At 32.3% G+C, this 22,108-nt stretch overlaps 1 protein-coding gene across 1 annotated transcript in view; it reads right to left on the bottom strand.

Moving 5' to 3' along the window:
* LOC148610279 (uncharacterized) overlaps positions 1-22,108 on the bottom strand; it is a 45,813-nt gene continuing 23,705 nt past the window's right edge. The window contains exons 10-24 of the mRNA XM_088542607.1: positions 20,467-20,554; positions 19,770-19,840; positions 19,259-19,295; positions 18,647-18,744; positions 17,412-17,540; positions 16,405-16,550; positions 15,923-16,058; positions 15,169-15,318; positions 13,969-14,062; positions 12,121-12,194; positions 11,043-11,171; positions 10,385-10,507; positions 6,728-6,864; positions 5,406-5,541; positions 1-4,537 (exon numbers count right to left, since the gene is read on the bottom strand). Coding sequence (XP_088398733.1) covers positions 4,463-4,537; positions 5,406-5,541; positions 6,728-6,864; positions 10,385-10,507; positions 11,043-11,171; positions 12,121-12,194; positions 13,969-14,062; positions 15,169-15,318; positions 15,923-16,058; positions 16,405-16,550; positions 17,412-17,540; positions 18,647-18,744; positions 19,259-19,295; positions 19,770-19,840; positions 20,467-20,554 — 1,623 coding nt within the window. The 3' untranslated portion in view covers positions 1-4,462. The remainder of the gene's footprint in view (positions 4,538-5,405; positions 5,542-6,727; positions 6,865-10,384; positions 10,508-11,042; positions 11,172-12,120; positions 12,195-13,968; positions 14,063-15,168; positions 15,319-15,922; positions 16,059-16,404; positions 16,551-17,411; positions 17,541-18,646; positions 18,745-19,258; positions 19,296-19,769; positions 19,841-20,466; positions 20,555-22,108) is intronic.

The raw sequence follows: 22,108 nt of genomic DNA, 5'->3' as shown, positions 1-22,108 counted from the left end.
TAGGATGACTGATTGTTTATTTTAAAATAAAATAAATAAGAATATGAAATCTTAATAGTTTGGTGCAAAAAGTAAAAACATGAATTTAACGAAAGCTTTGTATCGTGAAAATTGCATAACCGAATCCCTTTTTGGACTGGTCAATATCTTCGGTAAAGGAGGTAAACCTAAGGTAAGGAACACAAACGCTTACAAATCATTGGAACGTTGGTATTCATCATTTCACATCAATCCAACGTTAGCAATGTAATTAGGATTAATTTCATTCTGTTTTAAATGAAAGATTTATAGGGTTTGGTGAAGTTGAATGATACTAACATATACCAGATTTCAAGAGTTATGTCCCTTACCGTAGGTCAATTTTCTTAAGACAGGTTTACGGTTTACAAAGGTAAAACAAGTCTATGAAATAAAATTAAAGAGTCATAAATAGATGTCTGGTTTAGACTGATTTCCGGATTTTATAGGGTTTGCTTTGAGCAGGTTTCACTCTACACAGGATTAAGCTGTCATATATTCATGATTTAAGCTTTGTTTTTGTCATAAACCTTGAATAAAAAAGGGAAAAAAATGAAAACGAAATCGATCCTGTACACAACACACAAAACATGGAATGTATATTTTTTACAAAACCATAAGTACCAATCTGTGGAAGAATCAAGCAGTGGGTAATTTGTTCATTTTCACCTTAAATATATTCTAATACATCTAGAAAACAACTTGAAAGCTATTTGAATTTATCCTGAAATAATCTGTGACGTATATGTTTTTTATTGTTTATATAGGGAAAAGTGTGGTATATTTTCCCGCAATTTTTTATAGTGTATTTCAACTGAATTTGACCTATCAATATCTTAAAAAGGCAAACTTAAGCAATACTTTAATGATGTTTTTTGAGGTAATGAGGTATAAATACTTGGATAATGCAATCGAAACTCTGCTTTTTTATTATTCATGTGCGACACATTATACACATTTTGCCTGATTCTTGGACAAAGTAGTACTTAATGCACTTCAAAAATTGCGAGCAAATAAATCAAGTGAAAATATTAATAAATACAAACAAGAAAACAGAAAAAAAAACGTATGTATGCAAAAACATAGCAAGGACAATTGCAAAAGCAAAATATATGTACAAGCAAAAACAGTCATACAAAATTGACAAAAATAAAACAAAAACAAAAACAAATTTTACAAACAACCAAGTCAATAATTAGTTCATTAAAAAAACATCCAGCGTCAGGCGTTTGCGTATATATAATCTTTCTATCATTTCCCAGGTTACTATTTTCAAACTTTCTTTACAATTCAAATTATCTGTAAGGATCCGGCAGTGGCTGTAACACGGTATGCAACGATAACACTATTTTGAAAGTGTAATTTCACTATTTACACGTTCAGAATAAAAAAGACAAGATTTTTTTATATCACTTAACTTGATTAAGTTAAAGTTTTATTGAAGTAAACTGAAGATGAACAGTTCAAAGGGCAGACAAAAAAAAACTTATTTGTCTAACAATCTATTGCAACTTCTGAAAAAAAAACCCAGAGATGCAAATAATGATCTTTTCAAATGGTAAAAAAGCCTTGAGTGACATTACAATTTCAGATGGGCGTTTTATTTTTGTATGAATGTTTCTGATTTTTTTCCCATTTTGCCTGATTATTACAAAGACTAACAATCAAGCATCGCGAGTGCTTCCTTCATTGTGTCATTTAAATTATACACTTAGCATTATTGCGCACTACCGAATCAACTTCATCCCGTTAAACCGATTAATTGCATTGGCTATTTAAATAGTTACGGAAAAATGCTTAAAAATACAAACGAAACTGTACATTTACACTCCAAATATCGTCTGCTCCTGTTTATACAACCCGAGAGACGCCGGATAATAGAGAACGCAAAGAACGAGAATAGAGGAGGGTCAAGGGTAACGAAGTCGGTGTCTTTGTATTTAAGAAGGTGTCCATGGATGGCACATGACAAAATTTGTTTTAAAACAAAATCTCCCACTTTATTTCACAAATGCATTCTTTCTCAATGTTAAAGGTTCTTTTTGATTAACTTCAAGGATTAAAATCAAATATATTACATAGAAAGCAATGCAATTCACTACAGAAAGTGGGATAATTCTTTGATTTTAGAAAAAAAAAATGTTTTTTTTTTGCCATGAAACCTTATATCATTTGTGAGTCTTTATACTATAAACATCAGCCTGTATTTATCTTACCCCTTTTGGAATGTCAAATATGTGCTGTTATGACAGGTTGTCGGTTAACTAAGGTTAAAAACACATTTTAATTTATTTAAAGGAACTTTAAAAAGTGTCTGGTATCGACAGGTTTTCGTATTTTACAGAGTTCAGTTTAGACATATTTCACTGTATATTGATTACTATCCTACAAATGTGATCTTAAGGAGGTAGACCTAGGTTAAGGAATTTAACTCCTTCAAATCATTGTGGATTGATTTCATTCTGTATCAAATTGACGCTTGATAGGCTTTGGTGAAATTGAATATGATACAAACATGTTCCGTAAGCTTGGTTTAGCTCCCTGAATCAAACAAGACTTTTTTGTCAGGCGGTTATGTATGATTATTCCTTCATTATTTATGGCAAGCCAAAGTGGACAAAAATCAATATTTTGTTATATTAGAAAATGGATTTTTAATATTACAAAATCATTTTTTTTAATATTAGAAAAGATTTTGAGTATGGTCGAAGTTGCTCATTTGCCTTGTTTCTTTGTACGCATTATTTTGGTTATTTCATGTTCTATGCTCAGTATGTCGATTTACTCTCTCAAGTCTTTATATTGGGAGATATTCATTTAAATGCCACTCGAATCTTGGTTTCCTTGATTACCCTAACAAGTAAATTTTATTTTACCGTTAAATTGAATTCAATTGGTTTCTTAAGGAGCTTCGCGTGAAAGGTCATTAAATTGTTGATTCCATCCCAAACAACAAACAATAGATATCTTTTTATAAAGCTTAACATTGATGTATTCAAGTTATAGTAAGAGATACACATACAAAGTTCAATAACAGACGGACAGTCAAACAATAGACAAATAGCGCATTTTCTATATGTTCCCAAACATTTTGCATATAAATGGCTGTTGTTCTGAATTACTATTTGTTGGCAATTTCAATTTACCCGCAACTACATATATGATGTAAAGACAACTGGCTAAACGAATTTAGAACAATATACAATCTAGGATGACTGATTGTTTATTTTAAAATAAAATAAATAAGAATATGAAATCTTAATAGTTTGGTGCAAAAAGTAAAAACATGAATTTAACGAAAGCTTTGTATCGTGAAAATTGCATAACCGAATCCCTTTTTGGACTGGTCAATATCTTCGGTAAAGGAGGTAAACCTAAGGTAAGGAACACAAACGCTTACAAATCATTGGAACGTTGGTATTCATCATTTCACATCAATCCAACGTTAGCAATGTAATTAGGATTAATTTCATTCTGTTTTAAATGAAAGATTTATAGGGTTTGGTGAAGTTGAATGATACTAACATATACCAGATTTCAAGAGTTATGTCCCTTACCGTAGGTCAATTTTCTTAAGACAGGTTTACGGTTTACAAAGGTAAAACAAGTCTATGAAATAAAATTAAAGAGTCATAAATAGATGTCTGGTTTAGACTGATTTCCGGATTTTATAGGGTTTGCTTTGAGCAGGTTTCACTCTACACAGGATTAAGCTGTCATATATTCATGATTTAAGCTTTGTTTTTGTCATAAACCTTGAATAAAAAAGGGAAAAAAATGAAAACGAAATCGATCCTGTACACAACACACAAAACATGGAATGTATATTTTTTACAAAACCATAAGTACCAATCTGTGGAAGAATCAAGCAGTGGGTAATTTGTTCATTTTCACCTTAAATATATTCTAATACATCTAGAAAACAACTTGAAAGCTATTTGAATTTATCCTGAAATAATCTGTGACGTATATGTTTTTTATTGTTTATATAGGGAAAAGTGTGGTATATTTTCCCGCAATTTTTTATAGTGTATTTCAACTGAATTTGACCTATCAATATCTTAAAAAGGCAAACTTAAGCAATACTTTAATGATGTTTTTTGAGGTAATGAGGTATAAATACTTGGATAATGCAATCGAAACTCTGCTTTTTTATTATTCATGTGCGACACATTATACACATTTTGCCTGATTCTTGGACAAAGTAGTACTTAATGCACTTCAAGAATTGCGAGCAAATAAATCAAGTGAAAATATTAAAAAATACAAACTAGAAAACAGAAAAAAAACTTATGTATGCAAAAACATAGCAAGGACAATTGCAAAAGCAAAATATATGTAAAAGCAAAAACAGTCATACAAAATTGACAAAAATAAAAGAAAAACAAAAACAAATTTTACAAACAACCAAGTTAATAATTAGTTCCTTAAAAAACATCCTGCGTCAGGCGTTTGCATATATATTGGACGTCGAGTCCAAATATACATATAGGGCTTCGTAGCATCTTTTGTATTCATCCTGAAAAAGGAAAAATATGTTTTTGTATTGTGCAGTATGCATGGTACAATTAAGACACTATAACAATTACCGACCTTTTACATGAAAGGTTCTGGTGAACAGATATCGGACTCCAATTATATGCTAAATATGCTGTTTAATTATTAAGTATCATTCTGTGTAAGAATTAAGCAATATGAGGCACATTTTTTTTCTCAATTCGAATTTTTTGCCTAAAATATATTTAGTTTAATCTACTTAACAACCATAAAGTCACCTTTATAAATACTTTGATGGTTATGTATGTAAATTATAAGGTATAAATATTTGCATAAAAAAAATCTCGGCATTTATTTTCTTCATGTGCCTCACATTATATACATTTTGCCTGATTCTTAGACAAAGAAGTATTGAAATAAGGTCACACTGCACCCATGGGTTGTGTGTATGTATTGAGTGTTTACAGTACTATAGAAAACACGATTGTTTGTCTTTTTTTTTAAATTTTGGCACATTTGTTATCATAATTTTTTTTTTCAAAATTGTTTTCTTTTTATACTATGAAAGTGTAGTTGTTCGTATGATACCAATTTACGTTGTTTTCGATGGTTTGACAAATAGGAAATGTGGTTGCGATCAGAAAGGAAATATTCTATTCATTTGCATAAAGGGCAGACAAATAAATTATTCAAGAATCAACGAATATTAGTTCTTCCCCAAACAACGAAAATTGGTATCCACGAATAAAGGTACCCCCATAGTATATTACTATGGAATTCTTAACAATATTAGAGGAAACAATTAAACCAGATACTTAAGGTAATATACGAAAGGAAACACAATTTCAAAGATGGCTAAATAAAAAAGCAATGCCATTAATGGTTCTCACGTAGGTTGACAGAAATTCTGGCTGCTGTAATTTGGCGACTCGAGCAAGGTGAAAAATGTCAGCACTATCATCCATCAACATGCTGCAGACTGCATTTGCAAAAATACAAAACAGTCCACAATTTCTGCTACCATCACTAAAGAATAAGAAAATTTCTAAATATTATTCATTGAATTGAATATCAAAATTCATTTGAAGTAACTTTTGAAAGCAGATGATTTAACATAGTTTTACAGAAATAAACTGAAAAAAATATACAAACATGCAATTGATACAACTTTTCTATATTCACCCTTCTGGAACAAAAAAGTAATCATGGTAACCAAGGTTATAGTGGAAATCAAAATAATGTAATCCAGGGACAAAGACCAGACATGGAAAACAGACATGTACAACAAAGAACATAAAGTCACTAAAATACATACAAAGTAACAAAAGTAAATGAGCAACTCGGACTCCACCAAAAACTGTGAGCACGGACCAGGTGCACCGGTAGGGTAAGCGTCGACTAATGTCACTCCCAAATGTTTTATGTAAGTTCATATTGCAAGTTCTTATATTTTATGAGTTGCGTCTTTCATTTGTAATTCATTTGTAATATATTCTATTTTGTTCACTCCATTGTGTATGCAGGTCGTTTGTGTTCGTCACAGGCAATGTACTTCGATTTTGAATTGTTCCATTATGGACGTTCGGTATATATCTTTTGCCGAGATTTGTATTTCATTGTATCAGGTGTCTCCAGTTTTTGTTTTGTTCTAGTTTTGAGTCAAATGCATCTTTTGCTCATACCTTAAGTTGAAATAGACAAACAAAGTTAATCTCACCCGGGAAACAACTGGAAGCTCCCTATCAAGTCGAATAAAAGTCTACCGAGGACTTGAAGATTGATAAGCAAGTTGGTGGCTATTTCTAGAAAACCAGAGGATGCTTACCCTACAAGTGGACCTGGCCCTGCTCATAGTTTTTAGTGGAGTCCGAGTTGCTCATTCACTTTTTTTTCTTTGTATGTATTATTTTGGTTATTTTATGTTCTGTATTGTATGTGTTTGTCTTCCCTGTCTGATCTTTGTCCCTGGAATACATTCTTTTGATTTCCACTAAATATTTTGTTCCCTTTGTTTCTTTTTCTTACACAAAAATAAAGTTTACGTATATTTATTTTGCTGTGAGACTGTTTGTCCTTGCATTTCAAGCAGATTTTACTGGTATCGCCTACAATGATTTAAATGCTGTTTTATAATGATGATCATGAAATTTAATTAAACGTATGATTTGTTTTGGTATACCATGATTCAAGGTTGGTAATTATAGATACTTGCCTGCTTACGACTGTGATAGGTAAATCACTTGTTTTCCATAGTTTTAAAACTGATTCCATCAATCCACAGAGATGTTTCGACTCAAATACGCCATTGCACAGTACTTGATATATATTTACAGTCAAATTTTCATCACCCTGCCAGAAAATACGAAAAGTGGGCTGATCGTTAAAAGAAATGGTTCCACTGAACATAGCTAAACTTGCGTTCCGAGCAGAACATGTTTGCTTCATTCAACATTTCAAAAATAAAAATATTTAAAAGAGTAGTGAAAGGAATCAAGGTTACAATGGTAATCAAAAGAATGTAATCCAGGGACAAAGACCAGACATGAAAAACAAACACAACAAAGAACATAAAGTAAATAAAATCATACATACAAAATAACAATAGCAAATGAGAAACTCGGACTCCACTAAAAAACTTGGAGCATGGACAAGGTGCACCGGTAGGGTAACCGTCCTCTGCTTTTCTAGAAACACCCGCCAAGTTGCTCATAAAAAGTCAGGTTCGGGGTAGTCGAAAGAGGAAAGGAAAACTATGACACGAACAAATCAATTTTCATAGCGCAGATGGATACACCGTAACGATCCACGAGTTCATGATGACAACCATAAAACTTTTGTAGTGATGACTTCAATCTTGTAGCAACGTAACCCTGTTCCAGAAACCTATTTGATAAAATTCTAGCGCGATACAAAAAGTCTGCGTAGTTTCAACAAGCTCTGGCATAACGTACAAATTATGATATGAACACTCCATACGCAGGTGCTGAAGGGATGTTGCCACAAATGAAAGGAGAGTTGACAAGAAATGAAAAGTCATCACATTTGGTCAATAGTTTTCCTTTACCGTCGATTTATAAGTGTAGTTCAAGATATGAGATTGACTTCACAGCGTCTCTACTATCCTTTATCTCAAATTCTTTGGGTTTGATGCGATATATCAAATCCATAAAATTAGAATTGTTTAAAGATAATACGTCGTCTAAAACTGAAATTAAAGGATCTAGCTAAAGGATAGTCTTTCTTAAGAATCAAATCAGCTATAAAATCAGCCTCGTAAGAGTGAAGAAACAGGTCAGCCAGTAGAGGAGCACACTTTGTTCCTATTGGAATGTCGACCGTTTGTTGAAAAACTCGTCCACCACACTGGACAAAGATATTGCTGATTAAAAATTCAAGCATTTTGTAAACATCTTCTCCTGTATATTTGGAAGATAATTTGGAATTATTTCTTACAAAGTATGAGGAATCTATACCAAGAATTTTATATTTGTATCTAGGTGTACCATCTTTTTTGGAAAAAAACAACGATGTATAATGTTTTCAAGTCGGGATTTTAACTGAGTATGGGGAATTGAAGTATACAGTGTTGAAAAATCATAGGTTTTAATGATATTATATTCTGATAATAGTCTTGCACTGATTGACTCCAAAAGATCTTTCGAATTTTTCAGTATCCACATTGAATTAATACCACGGAAGTAACATGTGTTGCGGTAAGACTGCAGACCCTCTTTGACAGCTGTATAGGAGTTGAAAGTTTTGAAAGAGGTTTGGGGGTACATTTTGCAGATCTAGCTATGCAAATTTGTTGGTATAGATTTTTGTGGAGTTTAGGAATCCAGTACATAGACGGTAAATCACAATCATCGTCATTGGTAGAGAGACCAAAAGAGAATAGCACAGAATTATGGTTTTCAGAATCTCTGCTTTGGAGAGTGTGGCAGCAATATAGGTCTTATTACTTCTATTATTTTCTACGTCTACTTCTGATAATATACATTGGATGTAAAACGATTTACAGACAAAAACAATGTTTTTTGGGTTTTGTCAGCTGGTACGACAACATATTTGTCACGTATGGTAGACAATGTTTTTTTCTACATCGGGGTCTTTGAAAACTGGTGTAGCATTGACACTCATTGACCTACCTAAAACTTTTATTCGTTTCAGAATTAAAGATCTCATGGCCTTTAACCACTCCGACAGAAAATCAATATCTTCTTGTTCTCGTTTTATCATTTTTCTTGCGTAGTCCTCCATGGCATCCATAAGAACTTTAAAGTCATAATTCAAATTTATGGAGTGCGGTTCACGGTACTTGGAACCTTTAGAAAGGATATTACGCAATGATTCGTTTTCGATTTTGGACAAATCTCCCGTAACGACGTGACCGGAAGGAACATATTTGAATGGAGAGTTTTTGCAAGAACAGTCAGGTGGTTTAGCCTTGAAGTACTCAATTTCGAGGTTCTGCAATAGCCTTTAACAATTGAAAATTTTGGATGCAATGGATGAAGTATAGAAATATGAAATAATTGGTATGGATTTGTCTTTGAAATATGGGTGAATTTTGTTGGTAACGTTGTTGTGATGGAGGATATTAGCCAAATTAATAGTATATATACCTTTGTTGACAAACGATAATGGAAGAGTTGATTGTTTTTCTTCATCTTGACTTTTCACACAAACTGGTTTAAAGAGTCTGTGGAAACCAATATTTAAAATGATGGCAACAAGTCTGTATAATGATGAGGTTGGGTCAGAAACAGGAGTGTCAAGACTTGTTTTGTAAAGGGAGTGTAGTAGAGTGAAAAAGTATAGAATTAGCGTTTGGTTCTAATGTGATGAAGTCCAAATGGTTTTTGTATGAAAGGAAGGAAACCATCTATGGAGACATCATGTAACTTAGGTGACGTATAGTGGCGTCCCGTCTTGGATTTTTGTCAAATAAATTCATCACATTTATGATATTGTTATATTGGCTTGAAAGGTTTCTTATACTTTTGATGTTGTCATTGCATCCGTAAGGTATTGTAGTACCTAGTCTGTGTATCCCGTACTCCTCTCTTTCCCTACGATTGTTTTTACTTAGAACGGGACTGTTCGTAGGATGGTAATTTTTTTTCTACAACACGAACTTTCATTAGAGAGGATTGAAGATCTTGTTGATTGAAATGATTACGATGATCACACATTCTTTTGTTTAATCGTTCTTGTGTATCATCGACATAAGTTGCATTCTAATCCATATACTAAGTTTCTTGATTTGCAACTTAATCATCATGACTTCTTGTATGGAAGGTTATGTTTGTAAAGAAACTAGAGAAGTAAGAGTCGGTAATAAGAATGTTGCATATTTTGCAATTTTTTATACCACATTTAGATACAGTACAATGTGGTTCGTCATGGCTGTAGCCAAATATTCATTTAAATTGATGGAACATGGTTTGATTATTTTGAAATATAATTTTTGTACTGGAATAGATGGTCTGCAGACTGAACGTGTGATTTGGTACTTTTTGTTTGAATGGTTGGGGCAATATCCATACCAGATGTGAGCGTGCTAAGATTCCCATCTGGGGACATCACAGTCTTACAAGACAACAGTGTGTCCGATCTGCTGTCAGGTTCTGACCTTTTTATACTGGGAGACGTTCGAACCAGCAGTTTTTTTGAGTACATGAAATAATATAATTAAATATATACATTAATCATAAATTTGAATAGATTTCAGCAAATTCAAACAATATTAAACTTTTCATTGAAAGACATGATAGTTTTGGCAAATGAAAGCCAAAAACTTCACGTGAATACATAGAACTTTCACTGTACACAGTAATGGGCAAAATTGATGTTATTGTGTCTATACCTTCCTGGTAACTTTAAGGCCGACCTTTACTACACCATAACCACTTTCGTCCTTGTCTGTTACATCTATAACAAATGGTCCTTTCTCTACTCGGTTGCTACCGCTAGTGTACACCATATTTGCCTGCAACAAAAGAAAGTTTAGTTTCCTTCAATCAATTACTGACACACGTACTGTACAGCAGTCTAAGTGAATTATTTTGAATTACGGCAATCATTTTTCCCAAAAGATTCAACTTGAATAATCAGGTAATGCATTTATGTCATGGATGAGGTAGGATTCAATGCTGTTTTATTTCTTTTGTTCTGTGATTCTAATTTTTTAAAATAATTTTTAACTGAACAAATTAGAGTATGAAGGCTTTCAATTACCAGTTATGCATAAACATCTTTTCATAATACATAACACTGCTTTAACACGTTTAACGTTTTATTTCGTCCTATCTTTATTTAGCCAGGTTAGTAATTCCAAAAATCAAAGGAGGCATCTTTGTTTTTGATAACCTAAAGAAATAATTCTTATGAACACAAAGACGATTATTTTTTTTAGAATTGTATATGTCATCATATTTAAAATACATTATTTTTGACAATTTTTAATCCAAAGATGCACGTGGTAGACAAAAAAAAAAAAAACGGGAAAATAAACAGATAAAGACCTCGTCTTCGTTCTCCAGCATCAAAACAATAGTTTGAGATCCATGATCAAACATCATTGTCCAAAAGTCAGTTGTAGTTTCTGGTAAAGGAAGTTGTGTCACTAAGTAACCCCGTTGTTTCGTAAAAGACTGTAAAACAAAAGAATAAAATGACCCCTTTTAAATGTATATAGTAGGAGTTGTGTTAGTTTAGAAGAATGACTGACTTATTTATCCATTGTGAACTTTCGGGGTTTTTTTTTTGTTATTTTATGCATTCCAAGGCTATAACATTTGATCAGTCGAACACACCTTGTAAGCTGGATACTTATTTCCCCAGCTCACAGAACCAACAACCCGGATATAAGCAAATTACTTCACTCCAACATAGTCGGATTCCTACTAGCCAGTCGTCATTATATCTACTATACACCTCATGCAGAGGCCAGAAGGTGTGATTTTCCAAAGTCTTGGGTGTAACTCGGCTTAGGAAGGATCGAACAAGTAAGCCGGGCGACTTACAAGAAAAAAAAATCATGTACTGAACTTTTTTTCTTTACAGACTAATATTAAGCATAATAACCTTTTCGCAGTAAATGATCTATCATAGGACTCATACCGTTTTCAATTGACTATTAGATATGACCAGTCACTTAATGTATAAACAGAAAAATTGTATAAGATCTCAATAATTCTTACTACAATAATATTTCAATATTATATCATTATCTATTTTTAAGCGATCTGCGTTTAGTGAAACGGACAAATGCTGTTGATGCCCATCAAGATTTTGTGACGCAACTGTCGTGTAAAAAACCTCACCATGACCAAATTAATTTAGGTGTGTGTATGTTTAGATTAAAATTGAATGCGAATATGATATCAGATTTTCTTCAATGATTTCGATATTATACTACCTATGACACTGTCATCAATTTCAATTATGTTGTTTTAACTGATGACTTGAAGATGTTAAAAACAACATTTGATTGTGTTGTAATTATGCAGCTTAATTTGAACCACCATAAAAAAGAAAAAAAAAGAAAACATCTTGGTAAAATGGGTAAAATGTCTACTTCCGGTTGATTCCTAAACCTACCGGGACTGCAACTGCATTAATGTAGTCAGAACGACCTCTCTCGTATGACACCAAAAAAAGTCTACTGCTTTGTACTAAAAATAGAAATGCACAGTAACACATTAAAGACCAAAACAATAAGCATAATTAATTTATTCCTTGTTGTTATCTTCATTAAAAGATTGTATCAAAGAAATGTTTCATGTTTTACTGTTTTGTTATTTTCATAGTCTCTGTATTGTTATTTAGATTACCATTAAATACAAGATTATTGATTATTTCAAGTTTGTATCCTTTCTGGTCAATTGTACTTTTGTGTCATGAGTAAATGAGTAAAAAGCGATATCTACGGAATATTCATTTTTCAAAGTCATAAGTCATAATGATCACTTTGGACATTATTTGTTCAGATGATTAGCGTTGACATGTGTATCATATATTATACATTTCCTTGTTTACAAATCATTTATATCATGATCAATGTAGCATTTCAAGAAACAATTTGCTATTCTATTATTTTTGCTCTAACGGCGTGGAAGAATCATTTGTAAAATAGCATCAGTGAAGCGCTGCCTTTAAGGCAAACACAAAATCTTGTACACCTATAAAAAGGTTGAATATTGTGCGCTGAGTTGGAAATGTCACAAGAGGCAAGTGATACGATTTATTCATTTGCTCACTCACGTAATTTGTGGTGCTACCTGACCGACGAAAATGTTCAGCGATATCATATACCCAATATATGTCATTCAAATAATACTAGCAAATAGTTTACTTATATGTTCATATAATCGTTCAGAATTATGAAACGATGCAGTGGAATACACATATAAATATCTAAGGATGTACAGTAAATTCTGTCTTAAACATATCATTTTGGATTTTATAATCGGTTCGTGTTGATCAGAAAGTCTCTAAATAAATTTTAAGTACCATTCTGTGTAAGAATCAGGCAATGGGTGGCACATCATATTTCCCAATTTGGTCTTTTTTGCCTCAAATACATTCAACACATCTAGAAAACAACTGAACAGCTATTTAAATTTATCCTGAAGCATCGGTGATGTAGATGTTTTTTGACTGCTTATATAAGGAAAAATTTTGGGAAAATTTTCCCGTCATTATTCCTCAGTGCATTTCAACTAAATTGGCCCTATCAGTATCTTAAAGAGGCAAACTTTTCAAACACTTCTACAGTATTTTCTTGAGGTTATGAGGTATAAATACTTGGATTATGCAATAAAATGTTCATGTGTTTTTTCTTCATGTGCCACACCTTGTACACATTTTGCCTGATTCTTAGACGGAGAAGTACTTAATTGAAAGAAAAGACTTCATTATGTGTCTTGTTTTAACAAATTTTACTGTATATGCATATTTTATAATTGCTTAAATGAATTGGACTCCAGTCATTTATATATGTAAAGGTCTTAACGAGGTAGATCTAGGGTATGGGACACAACTCTTAATAACCATTGGAACATTTGTTTTCAGCATTTTACATAAAGTGGCTTGGATTGATTTCATTCTGTTTCAAATAAAAGCGTGATAGGCTTTTGTGAAATGGAATACCATACAAACATATATAACTAATATCAATAGATATGTCCCTTTTCCTAGGTCAACCACGTCAAAACCGGGACAAATACGATATGGAACATTGCGAAACTAATTGCATTTTTTTCAAGGATATATTTAATTTGAGTTAAATGTATATCAACGTTGAAATGAAAGAAAAACATTTACTCACATGACCTGTTATAGCTATAAATTGAAAAACAACAGAGGATTTACAAAGACATTTGACACTTAAACGATTACTTTACCCGATGTTTTGTTTATATAATATATATAAGATGGTATATTTACATGGTACAACATTCTTGTTTCGGTTCTTCTTGGCATCAACTGGTTTTAGAAAAGCTGGCTTTTCAGCCGTTTCTTCGATAATGGACTGCAACATCTAGTAAGCAGTATGACATTCGTTACATTGGTACACAGAATGAACACAGTATACATCTAACGGACCTAAGATGTCACGATATAAGAAACTAAAATATCGTATGAAAGCAGTTATTCATTGTTTTATTTCATTGAAATTATTTCGTGTTTAATATTATTGCCATTTTATGTCTAATAACTACAATTAAAATGAAACAAACTATTTTATTTGAGCTTCCACCTGTGACGATTTACATCTTAACAAAAACTAACATCCTTCTGTGACGACATACATTTTATCAAAACCAATATCCGTTTTGACGACATACATCCTATCAAAACCAATATCCGTTTTGACGACATTAATCTTATCAAAACCAATATCCGTTTTGACGACATTAATCTTATCAAAACACGGATGTTTTTTTTCAAATATGAATAACGTTTGTACAAAAGGGTTGTCGAAATTCAACACTATGTAGGTAGACCATAAAGATTTTAAACAAATTTGAAACAATTTGAAAAAGACCGGACATTAAAAACAGACGTACACAACAAAGAGCATAAAGGAACTAAAATTATGCATATAAATTAACAAAAGCAAATGAGCAACTTGGACTCCACTAAAAACTAGCAGCATGGACCAGGTGCATCAGTAGGGTAATCGTCCTCTGCTTTTCTAGAAACACCCACCGAGTTGCTCATAAAAAGTCAAGTTCGGGGTAGACAAAAGAGGAAAGGAAAATTGACACGTTGAATAAATCAGTTTTCATGGCGCAGATGGATACACCATAGGGATCCACGAGTTCATAATGACGACCATAAAACGTCTATAGTGATGACTTCAATCTTGTAGCAACATAACCCTGTTCCTGAGCCTATTTGTTAGAATTCTAGCGCGATACAAAAAGTCTGCGTTGTTTCGGCAAGCTCTGGCATAACCTATGAGTTATGATATTAACACTTAATACGCAGGTGCTGAAATGATGTTGCCACAGAAAAAAGGAAAGTTGACAATTCTGAATGAAAAGTCTTCACGGTTGTCGTAAAGTTTGGTCAATAGTTTTCCTTTACCATCGATTTCTAAGTAGTGTCACACAACTGGATGCCTAGCTAGAATCGTGTTACCTTGAATTCCGTAAACAAACGTTGGTTATTTATTGGTTCTCTATCTGCTTGGATATCATCCCAGACTAGTCCAAATCTGTCCTTGGCGATGTTAAAAGCATTGACACTAAACATTTCTAGTAAAGTTTGATGTAGGAATAAGTATTGGTCCTGTAAATGAATTGCTGAAGTTTTGAAATTATAAGATTCATTTTCAAGGTAATTATAACAAGTAGTATGCAAATGTAATAAAAAAAATGTTTGGTTGTGTCACTGTTCAAATCTATCTGAAGTACAGTAGAAAATGCAAATCACTTCAAATGTGATTTTAGTACTTCTCGTCTTAGAATCGGGCAAATGTGCATAAGACGCGATTCATGAAGGAAAAAAACGCAGCGATTGTATTGCATTAATCAAGTTTGTAAATCTGATAACCTCAAGAAATAACGAACAAAATGTTTACTTTGTCTTTTGAAACATATTGAAAGGTCAAATTTAGTTGAAATGTAATATTGTCGAGAAAATTATAAGCAGTCAAAAATATCTACGCCACACGTACGAATGCTTAGGGTTAAATTTAAATAGCCTTTCAGTTGTTTCTAGATGTATTGAATATATTTGAGGAAAAAAAAGATTAAATTGGAAATTATTAGATGCCACTCATTTTCTGATTCTTACACAGAATGGTACTTAACTATTTGACCTTTGTTTCAAATAGTGTTTAAGTATGCATTTTTTAAGGTTTGCCATGTCTTAAGATCAAATTTTAACTTACCGCTGTTTGTATCATATTCATTCGACAGTACCTCATCTGTTTCAGATAACTAAATATATCAATATATCCTGTCGTGTTTCCTTTCTTTGTCATGGCGTCGAGTCCAATGTATGTCCCTGTCCTGCCGATTCCAGCACTGGAATAAAAAAAACACTCCGATTTCAAAGTATGACCATTTCTGGTCTTATCGTAACTTTAATGTCATATTAGAGTTATTTCTCTTATATCATAAATCAACCACTTCATTTGGTTTAAGCACTGTTTAAAGTACAACTTTGCTTTAAACTCTAGGCAGAATCTTATGATTAGTGATTCACGCATACCTTAATCACAAAAATCATTTGATTTTTAATCCTTCAGTAGACCGCATACCAACTGTATTCGACAATAAATGAAAGTTGGTAACAGGAAATTTTAACATTTTAAGTTTGGTAACGTTCTACTATATCCGAATTAAATATTTTGTATCATTAGGTCGTTACCTGCAGTGAACAAGTACGGGTATATCTCTTTTCTTTTCATCAGCTATAACATGTCGATAAAAGGCGACCAGGTCAAGTGGATTAGGGGTTCCGTGGTCTGGCCAAGCCGTAAAGTGGTACTGGACAACACGACGATTTTGAGATACCTAATTCAGATATCAAATCATTGATTGTCATAGTAATAGAATAAAGTTGAATTAGGAAAGTAAAACTAAAAATACAATCAAGTTTGATATAAATATTTTAAAGTCCAAGGTCTCATTTGAACTGATCAGTTGCTGATTGTTATTAAATATCCCACCAAAAAGAAAGGAAAACTAAAGTTGACTTAATCGTTGAATATACTCATTCTTCAGGGTCAAAGTTATGCTATTGTCAATTCGTTGTAGATAGCATGTTTTGTATTAACATTGCTTCGCTCATAGAGTCTTAACATAGAAACTAACACACTATGTTTAAAGTCAGTTTTCGGCATGACATGGGTTGTGCCCTTATTGTATGAGTGTTGATGTACCGTAGTTCTTAATCCCGCCTGGGAAAAACTGGGATTTTTATTGCATATGATGAAGACTTAGTCGGTTCATACTAGGGCTGCATGTCAGTTAATTGCTAGCTCACACACACACACACACACACACACACACACACACACACACACACACACATATATATATATATATATATATATATATATATATATATAGAGTTAGTTATTTGAATACGATTTTTTTTTCAGTCATGTCAAAAGCACAAAAAGTCATTTAATCTTTAAAGCTAGCATCTATGAATTACAAAATTAAAGGCATGATTTTAACTTCATTCACCAAAAAGTGGTAATAAAATATAATATTTACTCTAGGCATTTAGATGTCTTTTCATATAAAATATCAAATAGACTGTTCTATCTTTAAAGGTAAATGGGAAACATTTTCATTTTCTTTCATTTCAATATCGAACTCTTCCATATATTGCAGTTACTTCTTTATTGTTTTCAATGTTACTCTTACCTCCTTGTTATAAACATCTATTTCTCGTGTGACAAATGTTGCCCTTTCTTTTTCTGATAATAAAGATAAACGGAATGGCCCTGTTTTCATTTGCCCTGTTTCGCCTGGCCAATATTGTTCACATTTGACCTGAGAAAAAAAACAATGTTTTTTGTATCTAAAAACTGGCTTTTTCGTTTAATCATTTTGTTTAGATTATATTTATCAAAAATCTACAATGCATTTTCAATTGTAATTTGTTTGACTCGTATCCATGGGACAAAGATAACAAACGAGTTATATATAAGCGTGATGTCACACGCAAAGGTAGTCATAAACTGCATAATTTCATGTATCAGTAGGACAACCAGAAGTGCATTTTAGACCAAAAATGTAATCCGTCCTAAATCAGTGACCTTCCGCGACGTTTGGACTATTTCGTTTGTATTGGCCGTTCGGAAAACACAAAGGTAGTCATATACTGTATAATTTCATGTATGTTAGATGATTGAATTGAGAAAAAAGTTAATATAGTGTATTATAACATTAAATATAAAAAATGTAATAAGAAACGAAGGTATTTAAAGACTACTATTTGGGTATTGCACGGACAGTTACAATATATGTTTAATTTTTGATGTAAGTACATAGCTGAGATCATGCAGAACGTAAAAAAATCTTCATAAAAGCAACTTTCACATGTGAAATAATGTTCTCTTTTCTCTACCAAAAGGCTAAATTTACTATTTTAATTTCTACTGGACTATACCAAAGACAATAAATTCACTATTCTTAGTTTAACACCATTTAAAACATTGATGTTTTTTTTAATTAAAAATTGAAAATATATTATATACAATGAAGCCAACCTAAACATTAGCATTGATTTAGAAATTGGTTAAGTTTAGAGAGACGTCCGGTATATAAAGGAAAAAATAAATCAAGCTGATATCTGGTTCCAAGTTCCCAACTGACGTTCGAAATTCACTGTAGACGCTGCAGCCATCCCCTTCAGAAAATGCAAGAATCTTTCAAAGTTGGTAAAAAGTGGATAATTTTACGCGAAGTTATTCGATGGTCAAACGACGTTGGATTTGAAAAATGTCCGAGAATTTCGAAAGGCTTGTCTGTTGCGCTTAGTAAGAAAGCAAATGAACGTCTGCCGCTGCGTTGAGCTTTGTCTGGTTCAAACAGGTTTTCGGATTTTCCGGGTTCGGTTACGACAGATTTTGCTGTAGATATTATATACATGGTACCTTCATCCCTTCTACTAAATTTGTGAGCATTATTATCTGCCGAATATTCTCTTGCCAGATCATTTTCCAGTGATCAGTCAATGTTGTCGTTATAGGGCCTATATGAAAGATACATCATCATATTTATATTAACACTGATAAGTGTAAACTATGAACCGTGAACTTTTATTTTTTTTAGCTATTTTCACTCTAAGATTAGTTATATTTGTACACTACCTGGATACATTTTGTCGAAAAACAATAAAGTACGAATCAAGCAAACGCAGGTTGACAATAGATACAAAACCACGAAAAAAATGCCGATTTACAGAATATCTTTTTTGAAACTACTGTTTACCATGTGTACATTCGTTTGAGAAAAAAATATAATTAAAACTTACAGATGAACAGATTTTTTGTGACTTTGAAGAAAAATTTGAATAGGATAAACATGATCTGTTACAAAATCGCTAAACCAATCTTGAATGTGTTTTTACATTTATTGAAGGCCTTATAATGATCTCTGTAAGTATTTACTATTTTTATAAGTGTTAACGATGCCGTATTTGCTTCGTTTTACCATATCTGTTCCCTTTTCTATTTAGTATAAAAAATGTACATGTAATTACAAACCTTGACATGCTATATACTGTTTTTCATGGTCAAAGCCCTATAGTCAAAAGAAATCGTCAAAGTAATTAGAAAGATAACCGTTTAATCAAGTGAAGAATTATAGAAGCGTTCGTTTGTATTTTTTTCATTAAAATTGTATTTTTTTATTTATTATAAACATCAAACTAAATTGAATCATCAGTCATCTACAAGATAAGCTAGAATCATTTATTTTTCAAAATTTCACAAATTATCAATCGATAATGACAGTAAAACCTGTCCAAACACTGGATAAACTGGTAACTTGTTTAAGCCAACTATATTCAGAAGTCACCTTATAGTATGTTTTAATACTTTAAACGAAAAATGCCAAACAAAACAAATATCGCAGTCGAAAATACATTAAAAAAAAGATTTATATTGCAAATATCGACATGCTGTACACGTGTTTCAAGGGGTTATCTCTCTTCAGTGACATAAGAACCAAAAGGATATTGATCTAGACAGGACTTTACCGTAACAATATACTTACATCGATGTAGCTAGCGTTGATGTAGTCTGACTTTGATGATGTTGTCCGAAGAACAACACGAGTGTGATCGTCTAAAGAGAAAGAGTATAAATAATTTTATTATATGAATGGGTTTAACTCCTCATTTAATGGGAACCAGGCGCTGGCAAATCGATTTATGTGAAATAGGTAAGAGATGATGAGGTTGGTTTGGGTCAATGGGGAATGGGGAATCTTGCATGGGCAAAGAAACAAGGAAATCGGAATGTACCAGGCCCGCAGTGTTAATTATAAAAAAGAACTCTCAAATTCTGAATATCAAATGAATAATTTGACAAATTCGTTTTATGCACAAGTAGTGTTTTATACTGATGACGCTATGTTATATATGAATTGGAAATAGGACATATGGATTTGGTTAATGGGATATTTACCCCAAAGAAGATCTGAAATGATAAAAAGAAATATTCTCTGTCATTCAACATTGGACTTTCATAAAAGGTTCGCGTACGTAATAGGTGTGGATTTCTGTTTCAATTATAGAAAAAAAAGTATCAAACCCGTTACAAAATAATAAAGAGAAGAAATTATTACTTTAATATTCTTGTATGTATATCTGTTGGTATTTGTGACATCAATATAGTAATGAATAGGTTATGACCTCATCATCATATATTACACTCATCTGATCTGTATATATTAAGAGTCGAATACGTACAGGGAAATGTTGTTTTATATCTGTTTTTTGGTTTATTCCCTGCAGCCTGTGCATGATTTATGGGATGAAGAATTCCATAAGGAACATCCTGTTAGTAAAAAACAAAACAAAACATTCTTTTGTTTTTAGCATATATATATATATATATATATATATATATATATATATATATATATATATATATATATATATATATAGGGCTGGACTTAGTGCAGGCGGTGTTGCCATAGATGTCACAGCGGTACGAGTTCGAGTCCCGCGGAGGGAACGACAAAAATTTGCTTCGCAAATTTGACAGTTCTAACATAGTTGGGAATTTTTCAGACCCTTCTATAAGTTTACGTTATCTTCCCTGTATCAATTTGATCCGATGGAGCAGTGTAGAGAATAGAATCGTCACATTCTGAGACGTTGTATATATATATATACCCTTTCTTTCTCCCAGAAACCATAGTGTGAAAATAAAACAAACTGGAAGTTGACTAGGGTCGAGTTTATATCGAATCAATATGTTGTGTGAAGTAGTTGCAGATCTAGAGAAAACTGTAACGGAAAGTTCGCGAACCAAGTGTATTAAAATACCGTGAAACAGGAAATTTGTCGTTACAGTGTTAAATCGAATCCCATAATATAGCATACCTATATACAGTTTTGTTAACATACCAAATGGATGTCATAAGTAGTTGTAGACACATAACTGGACGGGCACGAATATCAATATGTAAAGCCCACTTCAAAGCAGAGGGGTCAGATAAATAATAAACTTATATATAGTATATAAATTTATAAATCCCATATTGCTCAGTTTCTAAATAGAATGTGCCGATGCCTGAAACGACTCTAAAAGTCCAAAACAGTTCGTAAACTTATGAACTTCGTATTTAAGCTTGATTAATTCTCTTTTTTTAGATAAAATTTATGACACAGCATAAGGCTGGGAAATAAACTAAATGTGGTCTAAATATCCAAAATTTGAAAGGGAACATTACTTTGTATTTTTAAAGTTAAAGAAGCAAACGCAACTTTGACATTCAGCGTAACAAAGTAACAATCTCGTGTGTGTTGAAAACATGTTTGTTATATACCCTTTTGTTTTAGAAATGAACCCATTTGAAAACAATAACCCAAATAAAAACACTCTAAATACACTACAGCATTCGAAATATAAAATAAAGCAGTCAGATTTGCTAGCAATTGCAGTTAAGGGTTTTTTTTTTTCATGATAAGTAAAATTATCGTCTGTCCGATAATCTAAGGTCTAATTGTTTATTTTGTTCATTGATTTTGTTCTTTGTGGGCTAAAAGTATGTCAAAACAACTACTTTTGTAGCATGGCTACGTGGAGTTCTGTGATGGCAAAGATCCATAATGTCAATTCATAATCGATTATTAGGCAAACGTATCTACGGACGACGATGCGATGACAGCGTCATTCGATCTTATACAAACTTTATATATATTTTTCACAAATAAATTGATGAAGTTATGTACATTTAAAATCCTTTCAACCCAACTAAGGAAAAATGGTAAAATTACGAACGTTCCGAATGTTGAACCTCAGTGCGCTATCACGTATGTAGAGGGATAATGTGTTTACCAAAGTTGCTTTGGTGTATTTAGAACAATACTTAAAAAGAAATTA

This window comes from Perna viridis, chromosome 8 (genome assembly GCF_037379345.1).
Source record: "Perna viridis isolate PV_CMFRI_1.1 ecotype Kerala chromosome 8, ASM3737934v1, whole genome shotgun sequence".
Classification (NCBI taxonomy): Eukaryota; Metazoa; Mollusca; class Bivalvia; order Mytilida; family Mytilidae; genus Perna; species Perna viridis.
The sequence above is the reverse complement of the archived record's forward strand: the minus strand, read 5'-3'. Positions and strand labels throughout refer to the sequence as shown.